The 15133-nt window shown below is 40.1% G+C and overlaps 1 protein-coding gene across 2 annotated transcripts in view; it reads right to left on the reverse strand.

Annotated features, from left to right (window-relative positions):
* Positions 1-15133, reverse strand: part of INPP5A (inositol polyphosphate-5-phosphatase A) — a 352919-nt gene that overhangs the window by 212446 nt on the left and 125340 nt on the right. For both annotated transcript variants that reach the window (XM_060241377.1, XM_060241378.1), the window contains exon 4: positions 14564-14651. In XM_060241377.1, coding sequence (XP_060097360.1) covers positions 14564-14651 — 88 coding nt within the window. The remainder of the gene's footprint in view (positions 1-14563; positions 14652-15133) is intronic.

Below are 15133 nucleotides of genomic sequence, written 5' to 3' on the forward strand. Positions count from 1 at the left end.
GCTCATTACAATTCAAATGTAGCCCATCAGCCATAGATTATGGCTTTCTGTGTACTTGATAATTCCTCTTATTTAGCAGTTCCAAAAAAAGGAAAAAACAAGGATGCTTATTAAGCAGCTGAGAATATTTATTTATTTTATTAGATTTGTATTCTGCCCTTCCTGCTGGTAGTCTCAGGGTGGGTTCCATCAAATGTTGGTAACAGTTAAAATCACAACATTTAAAATTCACAGATTAAAGCATCTAAAAATTCAGCAATCTGGTAATCAGTGCCTCAACATAAGGTGAGATCACACAAAAGATTTGGCGTGGAGTATCCTGGCTCTGAAAAAGCCGGTTCTCTTTTATCTGTGCTGCAGCAATTACATAGCCCCTTCCCTGCTGCCAGGTGAGGCACAATCTGCATATGCACAAGTGAAGCATTCAGGAACATTCTGTTCATGAACATGCCGGGTACAGCCAGGAAATGCACCCTGCGTACATTTTAGAAGTTTGGTACTGGGAAGTTACTGGTAGCTATTTAATTTGGTCCCAGGCAGTACTTGGGAGGCAGAGTGCACGTGTGATCACGTACATTAAATCCAGAGGGGAGGCATGGCTAAGTAGGGCCAAATCTATTGTGTGTTCACTCCCAAAGACTACCAACAGATGCAAGTAGTTGTTTCAGGGCCCTAGGGGAAGGCCAAATAGCAAGGGGACACCTGCTGCCTCACCTAGGGCTGAGCTGGCAAACTTAATTTATATGCCAATAATATATATATATATATATATATATATATATATATATATATATATATATATATATAGTGAATCACAAATGGAGCCCACTCATGGCTGCTCCCCAACACAACAATCCCTTTTGGTTCTAAAATATTAGATAAACCCATTTCTATAGGCTGAGAGCGCCACTTTGTACATTACAAATTAAGGATGGCACAATTGAAAGTGATTGATGTGGCAGCAATCCTTTAAAGTGGAACACCATAGGATAAAAAAGAGCTCCCATACAAAACAAAAAAGCTTTTGGAGTTATCAAACCTTGGTTAGCAAAAAGTATGGTTAAAACTGGTGTCAATTACAACTAATTGGTGTTTTGCTGACTTACTTCAAACCCCTGGTTCAAATCTGGGATAAACATGAAACCTGGCTAGTATAGAACATAAATGTGGTCAGTGTTGCACTCAGTTCAATTGTCACAAACTGAAATCTGTTTTTTGTTATTGGGTTTTTTGGAACTGGGTTACAAATTGAAGATGTTTTTTGGAATTGGGTTGCAAATTGAAGATGGCAGTTTTAACCAACCCCAATTAGCTGTGATTTCAGAACACAACTGCACTGATAACTTGACTTCTTTCCTCAACAACCAGTAGTAGTAGAAGAAGACATTGGATTTATATTCCGCCCTCCACTCAGAGTGGCTCACAATCTCCTTTATCTTCCTTCCCCCCAACAAACATCCTGTGAGGTGGGTGGGGCTGAGAGGACTCTCACTGCAGCTGCCCTTTCAAGGACAACCTCTGCCAGAGCTATGGCTGACCCAAGGCCATTCCAGCAGGTGCAAGTGGAGGAGTGGGGTATCAAACCTGGTTCTCCCAGATAAGAGTCCGCGCACCTAACCTCTACACCAAGCTGGCTCAAGTAGTCTTAATCACAATTTAATCCTGGAGAAAAATTCCGATTATTGGGAAAGAAAGCATTTTGGAATTTCATGACTAATACAAGTTAGCTGAAGAATTCCATTTTCATCTCTGCTGAATTTTGAAGGTAAAGAAGGATGACAGAGGAGGGATGTGTGTGCAAGAATACAGCAATTAACTCAAGATTGTACCCACAATGTTTACATCATGTGAAGTGAATTTCAGTGGACATCTTAATCATGCTATGGTGAGAAGCAGAGACGTATACCTTCCCGCAGTTGGATCCTGTTCCCTTGAATGGGGGCCTTATACTCACATGAAACCAAGGTGCAGAGGGATGTGATTTTGTACTAGATCTTTTAATCTGACTAGGCATGCAGTATCAGAGGGGGGGGAAATGGACAGCTATTTTATTAACAAACAGACTTATTAGTATGCTTTAGTCTTTTATAAATGCTGTATTACAACTGTGCTTTTTGTACAAATGTTATTACTTGTCCTGAGGCCTGCAAGGGGGGGGGGGATAAGGCAGGCTTCAGATCTATGCAAATCTATATGTAACTTCATTAATTAACATCTGTAGAGCCAAATGCTAATTCAGAAGCCTAAAAAAAATTAGGAAGCTTTCCCAATTTCTTTTTCTTCTAAAGACTGACTGTCTGCAAAGTAACTTACTTTTAATTAGACATTTTGAAAATATACCCAAACCATCAAGGTTTCCACTAGAAAAGTAGAAACAAGTTGCCATTCAAGATTGTCTCATTATATTCATATAAAAAGAGTTTTCAGAATGAAGCACCACTTTCTCTTCTGCTATCAATACTTCATTATAGCAATATTCACAAGCTCCAATATACCCATCAGTTCGTATCACTAAATAGCATTCATGCTATTTCTCTAGTAAGTCACGCTGCTCTTATTTATGAATTAACTGAATGTCTACTGGGAAATGCATTAGCAAATTTCTTTGCACAGCATTTCATTATTTTGCAAGCAATTATTTTCAGATTTTACCATATGACATAGTTCTGAGAGACAGCTCTGCTCCAAGGCGAAGCACTTCATCCACTATAATCTATTCCTTTCTAAAGGTTCTTTTCCTGCTTTAATCATTGCCAAGTTACATATACAAACGTTGAAAATGCCATCAGTTGCTGTGCGGAAGTCTCGCTGAAATAAATGAACATTGCATAGACGTAGGGCATAGCAAACTGCACCCCCAACAGAATGGCCATGCTTAATCCTGTTACTAATTTGCATCTAGTAACACAATGAGATTTTCTAATACTTTCAAAAACTTTCTGCCTAAAACTGCAGGTTGGTGAAGTATCTCCAGGAGAGTGTGGAGGGGAAAAAATAGTACAAAAGAGAGGACGAACGGCAACTGATAGAATGTGATAATAGCCTTCGTGCATTCCCAAACTACTTGTGCTAGGGTTGCCAGTCTCCAGGTGGGGTTCAGATATCTCCCAGAAATACAACAGATCTTCAGAGGAAAAAAGGATTTGTTCCCCCTGGAGAAAATGTCTGCTTAGGAGGATAGATTCTGCGACATTTTGCCCTGTTGATGTCACTCCCCTCCCCAAACCCTGCTCTTTTCAGGCACCACCCCACAAAATTTCCAGGAATTTCTCAACCTAGAATTGGCAACCAGACCTTGTGCTAATCTTTGAATGATAACTAAAAACATTCAGTGGTCCCTGTGCAATGCAGACTCTTTAAACTGCATCCTCTAAGCATTCCTTTTGCTTTTTAGTTTGGCACTGGCAAAAGAAAGGGAACCTAAGAGCTGCCCATGTGTTTTCATGCAACATGCACATGTAGAGACTGTGAAGACTAAAATGGTGCATAACGGGATGGACCTATTAAGCAATATGCAAGAACATCAAACTATTGGGTGGGGAGAGCATCAAGTTACATATATTTTCAAAGGTAATAGTCTTCCAATTACTACTTTAGACAGAGAATGGTTCAAATGTGGAATTCGCTGCCAGATGATGTGGAATAAACAGCTTTAAAGGGAGATTAGGTAGATTAATGGAGGATAAGTCTATTTTACTAGCCATGATGACTGAGGGGAACCTCCACATTCAGAGGCACTTAACCTCTGATTCCCAGAGGCAGGAGGCAACATCAGGGGAAAGCCTTAGTCTCTTTGTCCTTTTGTTGACCCTCTAGAGGGCCTGGCTGGCCACTGCATGGGACAGGATGCTGAACTAGATGGACTATGGGTCTGATCCAGCAGGGCTCTTCTTATGTTCTTATATTAAATTACTGGGATCTGCATTCTTATTTTTCTGTCTGAATGCTGCATATATGAGTTCAAGTATCAATTTTTTACTGAGAAATGTCGGTTGGAATTGTGTGTGTGTGTGTGTCCATCAATTTTTAAACAAGGTATCTGTTATTTATGAGTAACCAGCCTCTCCAAATCCATGTACTGTTAGTTCTGAAGAAGGAAACACACCAATTCCACACTAGACCTTTAATCCTGGTTCAACCCTGTCCCCAAACTGATTTTCTACACTAGAATCATAGAGTTGGTTTCTATAATTCCATAACTGCACTAAGCTGACTGGATGGCAGAAATAGGACAGACCAGTATTCAACCCTAGTCAATCAATACAAATATACATAAAAATGACTGTGAAGATTCTGACAGCCATCATCACCACTTCTGTTTCTTCACAAACATAGGGCATGCTGACATATTCCTTGGAGAAATTAGTGGTAAGAGTGATGTAGTGCAGAAGTACTACATCTTTGGAATTTGTGCAGGCATCTTTGGAATTTATGGGGGGGGAGGGTGGTGAGCACTACTGCAAAGAGGCTGCCTGCCACAGAAGAAGGAACCATCCACACAAACCTACACAAGACAGAGGGCGATGTGGAATATGAAAACACATCCAGACAGAAGAAGCCCAAGGGGACAAACATACATAAAGAAAAGAAGATGATAGCAACTAATAGGTTAAAGGGAAGATGAAACAAAGACATAGAGGAAACCTGAGTGAGAAAATGGGGGATAACACACATACAGAAGGTCAAGAGGGGGATACTACACAAAGAGAGAACACCAAGATGCAAGAACCCATTATTTGTATGATGTTGCTTGTCCTCCCTTCAGAATAGCTCACCTACTTTCCTGAAGCACGTGGCATGCACCTAGGAAATTACCTGCAGGTGCTGTGGCACCTAAGGGCACCACACTGAGAAACTTCAATATAGCAATTAGCATGTTAGACTAAGACTGGGGAAACCTGTGTTCAAAATTCCACAGATGTGACCTTGGGCTCAGCGATGTCTTTCTAACCTACAGGGTGAACCATGTAAGCTCCTTGGAGAAAGGGCAGAATGAAAATTTGATCAATAAGATACAATTATCAATATAACTAAACATTCCCCAATAATTTTGCAGAGGTCACTTTTTCTAGAATTTTTTTTCCAAATTTAAGGCTATATCTTCAGTCTACATGAATTATTTTCTACAACCTCTGTTACATCATTAAAAATAAAGCCTAAAATGAGCCCACATGAAGATGCAAAGATCTTCCCATGGAATTCCCAAAGGAATTCTTTTACTTTAGTCTATTTGCAGCATGTTGCATCCCTCAAGGCCCTTCAGAGATATATTTGCAGTGATAACTGCAGAGAACATGATTCTACAATAAAAAGGTTTCAAGGCATATTCAACAGCCAGTTTGTGTATGCAATAAAAAACCCAAACTAGTCTGATCTATGAAGCCTCTGAATCTTTAAATTTCCCCTTTCCAGTTCCAGATACCGAAGATCAATTATATAATACTGTATATCATTATATTTTAGCAATCCTGGATGCAGTTCTTTAAACAGTGCCAACAAAATAATGACGGAAGACGGCTTTCAGTTACAACCCAACCTTAAACATGTTTCCTTAGAAAAGGGTCCTATTGATTTTGATGAGATTTACTTCAGAAGAGGTGTGCTTAGAATTGCAGTATTGGAGTTTACTTTTTAAAGCTCTTTGTCAAAGAAGCTAACAGCGCAATCCTAAGAAAAGTTACTCCAGTCTAAACAGATAAAAACCAACAGCCTTAGACTGGAATAATTCTTCCTAGAATTGCACGGTAGAGGCCTATCTCTGCCCATGTTACCTGTTCAATGGGGACCTTTGATTGTTTTCTCTTTCAGCTGTTCCATCAGTAACGGTAAGCCCGGAGATTTATGAGAGCACCTCCATTATAGAACCACCCAACAATAGCACTAAGAATTATTAAATATTTGTCATACGCAATATTCTTATTTTATATTAAGATAAAGAATGAAAGAGTGATGGAATATGGTTTTACATCTTCTGTCTGATTTACCCTAGCCAGATTTACATAGAAGCTAGACTGTTTAGTACATTAACGAAGGAAATATCCCAATGATTGAAAGCAAGTATTACAGCAGTGCTTTAAATCAATTTATACATTTTACTAAGCCATAACAATTTGAGCTTCTACTTATTAAGAAAATTAATTTCCTTTATTAAAAGTTTTTATCAGATTTAAAACCATTATTTTATAACCTTTTCCGAGGATTAATTCAATCAACTTCTTCCCCATCTGTTAAGATTCTAGAGGTAGCAAGACCTGCTTGTTTCTACTGTGATGATTTATTCTTATTTTTCCAAATTAGTTGAACATGCCTATTCATAGGGTAGTATGTTAAATTCATTCAATGAGCATTTGACTTTGTGTAAGTCATGATATCATAGTATATGTGAGCTTTTATTTAGTCAACTAAAATTTTTGTTTTGTAATAAAAAGCCCCCTACTTTTCATACACATGGACATCGTGATCACCAGTATGGTTGCCAGGGTGCCTGGAGTTTTCACTCGCACACATCTGCTCTAAGAAGTGGACTTTGCCCATGGTTTCTAAGGCTTATGTGGATACTATAAGCCTCAGCTTTGCAGCAGCATTCTACATCTCTGGATGGGTGTTAGCCAGAACGACAGACGAGCTTCCAGCTGCACCTTGCGTGCCCAGTCTTGGCCGCTGCAGTGGAAGAAGCCACGCCGCCATGAACTGTACAGGCAAACAGTTTCCAGCCTGTTTCCATGAACCAAAGGCTAACACCACCAGAATCCATCTTGTTTTCCTGACTCCATTACAGCAAAGCAAGAGACTCACATATCCAACAGCTGCTTCAACTTCTGCATAAGGCAATCAAGCTTATCTTAAGCGTGGATCCTGCCGGACCGCCTAAGCCTTTGTCTAACGGAACTCAAGACAAAGACTGGTGTCAAGAAGAACACTGAAGAAGAGGAAGACCATCTTCAGCCAGAGCCAAGTTCCTTTGTGTAAACCGGGTGTTACCTTAGGTAGCAATTTGGCCTTCTATTGTCACCTTTTTAGATAAGTTTAATAGTCTTAAGCACACCTCCACCCAGTAATTTCCCCCATTCTTTTCCCCAACAGTCATCCTGGAGCCTCCCCCTTGGCCCATTGCTACCTGGACAGCCTATCAGGTAACTAAGGCAAGTCCACTCATTGGCTAGCTATGAGCGTCCAATCAGGGGTTGCCAATTAACTGGCTATTGGCTACTGCACTAGTCCAGCCCTTATGGTCACTGCAGAGCCTCCCCTTTTCTGAGGTCATGTACCAGCTGACCACCTGTCATCCACCCCTGTACCTCCCATCCCCTGAGGGTCCAAGATAGTCTATTTAACCTCTGACCCAGCTCCACTCATGTGTGAATCTAGCAGTACCCTATCTCCACTGTCTAGATCCATCCCCGATTCTTGGCCAGTTGAGGGTCCCATTTCCCCCGTCCTCTATCATTGCCATTGGAGCCTTCTTGAAGACTACGGTTGGTAATTATCACCCTGTTTGTCTACCCATGTGTTGTCTCTATCTCTCTCTCTATTTTTCTTAGGACTGTATGAATGATTTTATGAGTATTTTATCTTGGATGTAAGCCTATACTTTCTGGAATAAATTTTAATTGTTTTACTTAATTAGAGTCCCTAATATTTTTAAGCATTAATTTCTGGACGTAGAATCCTGTATATACAGGTAAAAGATCCTGATTAAGCCAGGTGCCCACCTGACAATTCCCCATCCTCGTTTTGAGGGCATTTTGGCTTACAGTTTGTTTACTTGTAGACCATGCCTTCTGGAAGTTCAGGGGGATCAAAACATACATTTAAACGTGCAACTATAATATAATATCCACGTATATCAACAGCACAACCCAATCCACTTACAATGGAAGTCCAGCAAAAAAACCAAATTAAGTAAAAAATGCAGAGCTTTTTTTGTAGCAGAACTCTTTTGCATATTAGGCCACATACCCCAGATGTAGCCAATCCTCCAAGAGTTTACAGTAGGTCCTGTAAGAAGAGCCCTGTAAACTCTTGGAGGATTGGTTACATCAAGGGAGTGTAGCCTAATATGCAAAGGTGTTTCTCCTATTAAATAAGCCCTGAAAAAAAGCCTACATGCTCTCCAGAGAGGGGCCAGGAAGGGAGGTCTCTGCACCTTCTCTGACAGACTAAGAAAAACCAGGCCCCTGAGGTTGATGTTGCTTTGCCCTTGCCTAGGCAAAATTGTATACTCCTCTGAGGCCTGCCTAAGATGGCACGTGAATTCACACCAGGAATGTCAGTCTTTCAAGTTAGTCAGGCCTAGGTTGTGAAAGGCTTTAAATTCTGAGTGCATCCTTGCCAAAACCAATTTCAATTCTTTACCTTTCTGAACATATTTGAATTCTTTAAATCTGACTGGTTTGTGGTCTTGAGCAAAAATGAAGTAACTGCTGGGAATGAGGCTTTCGAATAATGAAAGTCCAGGAATATTTATTTTGTGGAGGGGGAAACTGAAATGTGATGCTATATGAGAATTTAAACCCAGGTTTTCATATCAAAACCCAGTTCTCTATCCCTCAGCTTTGAAGCTAAGTCTACCTGAATCATTAAGATAAACAATTTGTCACTGGTTCATCTGCCCATACATGTTAGTACTTTATCAGACACTGGTAGTAGAAAGTGCTGTCAAGTTGCAGCCAACTTATGGTGACCCTGTAGAGCAGGGGTGTCAAAAGTCCAGCCCGCAGGCCAGAATTGGCCCACCCAGGGCTTTAATCAGGCCCATGGGGCTCTTTTCTCTACCTTCCTGTCCTTGCCCTTTGAAGCTCCAAGGCTGCCAAAGTTCCCAGATCTTCCTTTCTTGTCTTGGAAGGTTGAAGGAGGAAGCAATCTGGGTTTGCAAAGCTTCAAACAAAATGCGGAATGGACTTTCCATTAAGGTCACTGTGCCCAGATAGACTACTGTGGGAGAAGTCTATCTGGGCACTGAGACATTAATGGAAAATCCATTCAATGTTTTCCTTGCTGCTTTGTCTGTGCTGCAATGTATTTTAATAACGTAGAGCTTGGTTTCACTTTTCAGCGTTTCTTTTGGCCAGTTAGAAGCTGTTCCTTGCTGGTGTTGTATAACCTTGAAATTAAAGGGTCGATGCTTTGAACCAGCATGTTTCTGCTGAATGGACCTTAGAACTGGTGCCTACTGAGTACTGCAATCTGGGAACCCACAGCCAAAGTAGGATATTACACTGAAGAGCCATTGCTAATCTGAGTAGACCTGGGGGCAGGGAAAGAAGCTTGCAATGTCCAGTCATTTCATGTTTTTCTAAGCCCAGAGCATTATATAATTTTTGTTTCTATTTTTAGTTTCTGCTGTGATCTTTATGCTTTTTCTTGAAGTTTGTTTTTAAAATTACATTGCCAAATCTCACTATTCCTCCACCTTTTCATTTTAAACAAAAAGAGCAAGAGTTTTTTTTAAAAAATCTTTAATTATGTTTCTCTGTAGCCTTATAAAGTTTATATCTACACTACCTGGCATTACATTTTATGATATGCATGACCTGGCCCCACAAATTCCCATTTATGTCAGATCCAGTCCTTGTAACAAATGGCATGCCTGCTACAGTTTTCAAGGCAGGAGATGAAAAGAGGTGGTGTGCCTTTGCCTGCCTCTGTGGAGTGACCCTCAGCTTCCTTGGTGGTCTCCCATACAAGAACTAACCAAGGTTGATGCTGCTTAACTTCTGAGATCTGACAAGATCAGACTAGCCTTAGCCATCTAGTTCAGGGGACACGACACGTTAACTGCCCACAAAGGAAAAGTATCCTGGGTTTATCTTGTCATTTACTTGCCATTGGTGACTAAGCTCATCACACTTCGGAGAACATTAATTTTTTAGTTTAGATCCAGTATTTGACAGGTAACTGCATTTTCAAAGGTCAACCATTGAAGGACCCTGTTTTGAAAACGACAGTCTGCTAAATTTCGAAATGCCCAGGAATTTCAAAATTAACTCTTCTGTTCATTTAATTTCCAGGTCTTCAAACACTGTGATGAGATTACACTATTTCTTCTGTTTTGAATAATTAAAGCACATTGAGCACTATCTCCTAAAATTTTCAAATGCCATTCAACAGCTAATCTCTGTAACATTTTCTGTGTTCAGTATTATTTAGAGGCTAATACTGTGCAAAAACTAATACCTTAGCTCCACCTCCTGGTAAGAATATGAAATTCTGCCTTGGAGGTAGGGGGAAAAGGGGATGAAAGAACCTTTTCTCTTTTAAAGAGACAAAAAGGTTTCTCGGAGCTAATCAGGTATTTGAATTCCCTCTATACTAAATTCAATTATGTCAGTCTTCTTAAATCATGTTATGTTATTTAGCAAAACTCCTAACTGCCACAGTTAATATGCTCATGAGAACCAGAATGCTCCATTCATTTCTGGGAACAAGCCGATATTTTCTGAGATCCATTAATAAACTGCTCAGGATTTATGTGCCAGTTAAATTCAATTCAATTTCCTTTTTTCAATTAATGACCAATTATTTGAGTCAGGCCTGACTGAAAATATTGCTCAAACACCATTAATCTAACAAAAATTAACTTTACCATTTTTGTAATAATGAGAACATAATTTTAAGGTAAAATAATGGTCTGTACTTAATAATGTTATCCTATGTTTTAGAACAGTTACTATCCCCTTGTAAAGGGTCACAATAGCTCAAGGTAGTGAAATTTATCACAGCAGGAACATGGGGTATTTTCCTTCATTTTTTGACCTCCAAACAGATCTCTTGTAATCTAATTCATAACTTTATTTAATATTTATACTTCAGCATTTTGGCCCTTGCTGAAAACACATCCCTGCTGTTCTAAACAGAGTCTCTTATTCCTTTTTGTCCTGGCAACCAATGTTCCCTCTAAGCTGCGGAGAACTGTGAGCAAAAATTCAACTTTGTGAGTCAAAGTATCTACTAATGTTAAGGTTGTGAGCCCAGACATGACAACGGGTAGCTCTAAGAAACACTGTATACTCTGTGGTAAAACCATAGGCTCACCCTGGCAACTGTCTTTCAAATCTCCTTTCCAATCTTAGGCTGAAGGGGGAAAATTAGTTTCAAAGGGATTAAATGAACTAACTGTAAACATGCTATGAAATGATGCAGTTAACTGTCTAATTAACTGAGACCCCACCATTACATAACTATCCTGAGCATTCCACATTTAAAGATACAGCTGCCTGTCAGTCTCCAAGTTTGACATATTTATTCCCTTCACTAGGTTTTCTCCTTTAGGAAGGAATGCCTCTTCTGAAAACGTGCCCACTGCAGTGCATGCATGCTTCAGTTAAAAACAAAGAACTTTCCCCCTTCAGAATTACTATTTTATTCATGTCCAAATTTATGCAGATTGAATTTACTAGTTCAAACATACATGGTTAATTAACTAAGAATTTGGCCTGTAATTCAGATTTTTTTAAAATATATATTTTAAAAAAACACAAAGCACCACAGCACACTGGGTTGTTGGACTTACATCTCCTTCAATATTCTTTCCTCCTTTCTCTGGTTTAAAGGAAATTAACCCCTAGACCTTTAACTTTGAGACCTGAGCCCGTTCAATTAAAAATTACATGAGGACAAAAGACTGCATTCTTCAATAAAATCTTGCTAGCTTTGATCCACTGAAGATCATATGAAATGATGCCCAGAGTTTATTAATAGTTACTGCAACAAATGACACAATGTGAACTGACCACATTGAACTGAAATAATACCAAGAGAACTTGGGTCATAACTATAAGCTGCTCTTTCTCTCTCTTCCATGTGCCCCCCCCCCCCCCCCCCCAGTTCTCTTCTCCTCATTTGCATCTGTCGGGCCCTCCCCTTCTTCCTCCTGATTGTTGCAGTACTTGTTTTCCCCAACCCACAGCACTGGGGCTCATCTCAGCAGCTTTTCCCAGTCCTCTAACCACATGCAATGTCAAAGTTTACCTTGTGGCACTCTTGCCAAGCCAGCAACAAACAGAATCATGGTGCTACTTCTAAGGCCAGAGGAGACAGCTGCCTTGGCTTATTAAAGGAAGAGCACCATAGCAACCAATATGGCCATTCGCCTATTTCCTCAGGAAAGCTAATGACTGATTAAGCTTCTGCTTCGGTGCACTAGAATGGATGCAAGACCGGAAATAGTCACAGAACATCAAATAAATGGTGGAGAGTCTGATCCCAGCAGTGGTTTAAGAAAGCTGAAAGTTTAAGGTGGTTTGAGGAAAGATGTGGATAAAGAAATGGCTCCTGAAGGGTTTTATAAAGGAGAAGGAAGTGGTTTAAAAGTAAGGAAGTCAGCTTCTTTCAGGCTAAAGAGTGTGGTTCAGCAGAAGGCGTGTAAATAGGCATGGGAGAAGACAATACAGAGGTTCAATAGTTGATAGAAGAAATTAAAGGCAGAACAAACTGAGTGTGAAAAAGGAGGAAGTAACTGGTGAAAATAAATGTAAGGCATAAAACACCACTAACAAACAACCAATTACAAAAACACTAAAATTCCAGGTTTTGGTGTCTCCTTCCCTCAAGATAGCTTACCTTTGCCCTAACAAAACGGCTCTTTACTTGCTTCCTGCTATCAACACACTAATAATCATATAATTTTTTCTTTGCCCAATGCAGTAGATTTATCTATGTTCTGTAAAATCCGGCTTAAGGTATCTGCAAGTATGGATGAAAGATGATGGTTCTATACAGGGCTTTTTCTGGAAAAAGAGGTGCCAGAACTCTCAAAAAGGAAATTAAGGAAAAACACATGGAATTCTTTGAAACAATATTTAATGTGCTAAGGGCTTACCTCTACTTTAAAGCGATTTCCAAACTTTAGTTATGTCACCAACTTCCGCAGTTCTTTTTTGGGTCTTGCTAGGGCTTTTTTTTTTTAGAAAAAGGCCAGCAGGAACTCATTTGCATATTAGGCCACACCCAGCCAGAACTGTGTTCCTATGCGTTCCTGCTCTAAAAAAGCCCTGGGTCTCTCATTGTATTATGCACACAAAAGCTTATACCCAGAATAAAACTTTGTTGGTCTTAAAGGTGCCACTGGACTTTAATTTTGTTCTCTTACTTCAAACCAACACGGCTAGCCACCTGGAACAATGAACCAGGAAGTCATGTACTCCTCCTCTTCTCTTTACTTGTAAATCATACAAAATTAGACACTTCCTAAATTAGAAGTAAACTGGAATGAGGCCTACATCAGGTCAGTTAACAAACAGCAGTTTGCTTCTTGCTCACAAGCCATGTTTATAAACACTCCTTTTATAGGCATCAAACAATCTGCAATTTGGGAGCAATCACACTAGAGATTTGGCTCGACCTAACCATGCCTCCCATCTGGATTTAATGTGTGCAATCACACGCACACCTCTGTCCATGTGTCCCAACCTGTCCTTACTTTGTTTTAGGATGGGCTTGGACCGGATTAAATTGCTACCAGGAATTTCCCAGTAGCAAATCTCTCAAGTGCAGTCAGGGCACACTTCCTGGCTGTCATGGTTGGGGCATGCGACACATGTGCCCACACACACAGGAGCAGTCTGAATGCTCCTTTTGCATGTGTGAGATCCATGCCTCTCCTGGCAGCAGGGTGGGGGCTGTGTGATTGCTGCGGCATGGCATCAAAGAGCACCAGCTTTTTCAAAGTCAGGATACTGCCAGGCCAAATTCCCAGTGCGATCCCATCCTTTGTTGATGCACTGTATTAACAGCAAATTTAGCTTAAATTTGTTTCTTCTCATCATAAACTTCTTGGCTCCTTCTCATCATGGAAAAACCATGGCTTGCTTGTGATGTCTGAATGCAGCCATTGTTTTTGCTTCTGCCAGCTTACCCAAGCAACCACCAGGGTTAAAACTCTTCCGTAGACACAGAAATTGTGGATGCTTAACCTTTAACTCAAAATCTTTTGGCTGTCCCTGGGCTAAAAGAGGCTAGGCTTAACTGCACCAGAGCAAGAGCTTTCTCGGTTGCAGCCCCAATACTCTGAAACACCCTCCCAGAAGCCATCAGGATCCTGCGGGACTTATCACAGTTCCGCAGGGCTTGCAAGACTGAACTGTTTCAGATGGCATATGACATCTAACGGGAGAAGGTTGCCACATCTGGATCTATTGCACTTTAGTACTAGCTGCCTAGGATCTGTATGTGTTGAGAAAGAAAATATTATAGTTCTGAAGTAACACCATTGCAATTTATCTGATTGTTTTATTGTTTTAATACTGCTTATTTTTATGTTGTTAGCTGCCTTGAGTCTGCATAGAATAGGCAGGATATAAATACAACGTAAATAAATAAATAAATAACTGGTTTGATACCACATTTAACAGATGTTTCCCCTTGTAAAACGCTACCATGATATCAGATCCTGCAAACAGCTTCCTTCACTGTGGCTTCCTTCACCCATGGGAATGTGCTTGTAGTAAGTTTACTGAAGGTGTAATCCTCATCACCATCAACGGCTCTCAGGCATTCAGCCCTGGAAGATGAACTAACGCTTTACCTACTTGTTCTGAGTATGAAGCAGCGCAAAATATTTTACCGTGAAGTGTTCCTGTGACTTGTAGTTTTCATCCAGATAAACCCGGGCTCTGTTGTATTCTTTCATTGCATCACTTGATAGCAATTCTCTGAAAGACACAAACGGATGCACAGTAAATATCCTTTCCTGACATTGAACACATAAGTATCTATTTATTAATTAAAGAAAACTTCGAAGGCATTTTAACTGTACACTGAATTTTAGAATGGGGGAAAAATTAACCGCAGATTAAGCTATTATTAGCGTGTTTCCTGTTTTATTTCCCCCCTTTCCATAATTCAGTATATCAACAAAAAGGCATCAAGTAGTTCTTTAATGAAGCCAGCAGAGGGCACTCTTTCAACACATAATGAGAGTCAAATTCTTTTGTTGAGATTATGCGATGAAATGCAAGTTTAAAAAAATGACCCTGCGTGAATTGGAGGGGGAGAGATACATCAAAGAATGCAAGCAATGCCTTATTAGCTAAACAAACAATGGACAAAAGGCCTGCAAGCCCCAATTTTCCCTGATGATCAAGCTGAAGATATTTCACTGCTGTTCAACAACAGGGAAATCCACCACGCTCAC

The sequence above is a fragment of the Heteronotia binoei genome, chromosome 6 (assembly GCF_032191835.1).
Source record: "Heteronotia binoei isolate CCM8104 ecotype False Entrance Well chromosome 6, APGP_CSIRO_Hbin_v1, whole genome shotgun sequence".
Taxonomy (NCBI): Eukaryota; Metazoa; Chordata; class Lepidosauria; order Squamata; family Gekkonidae; genus Heteronotia; species Heteronotia binoei.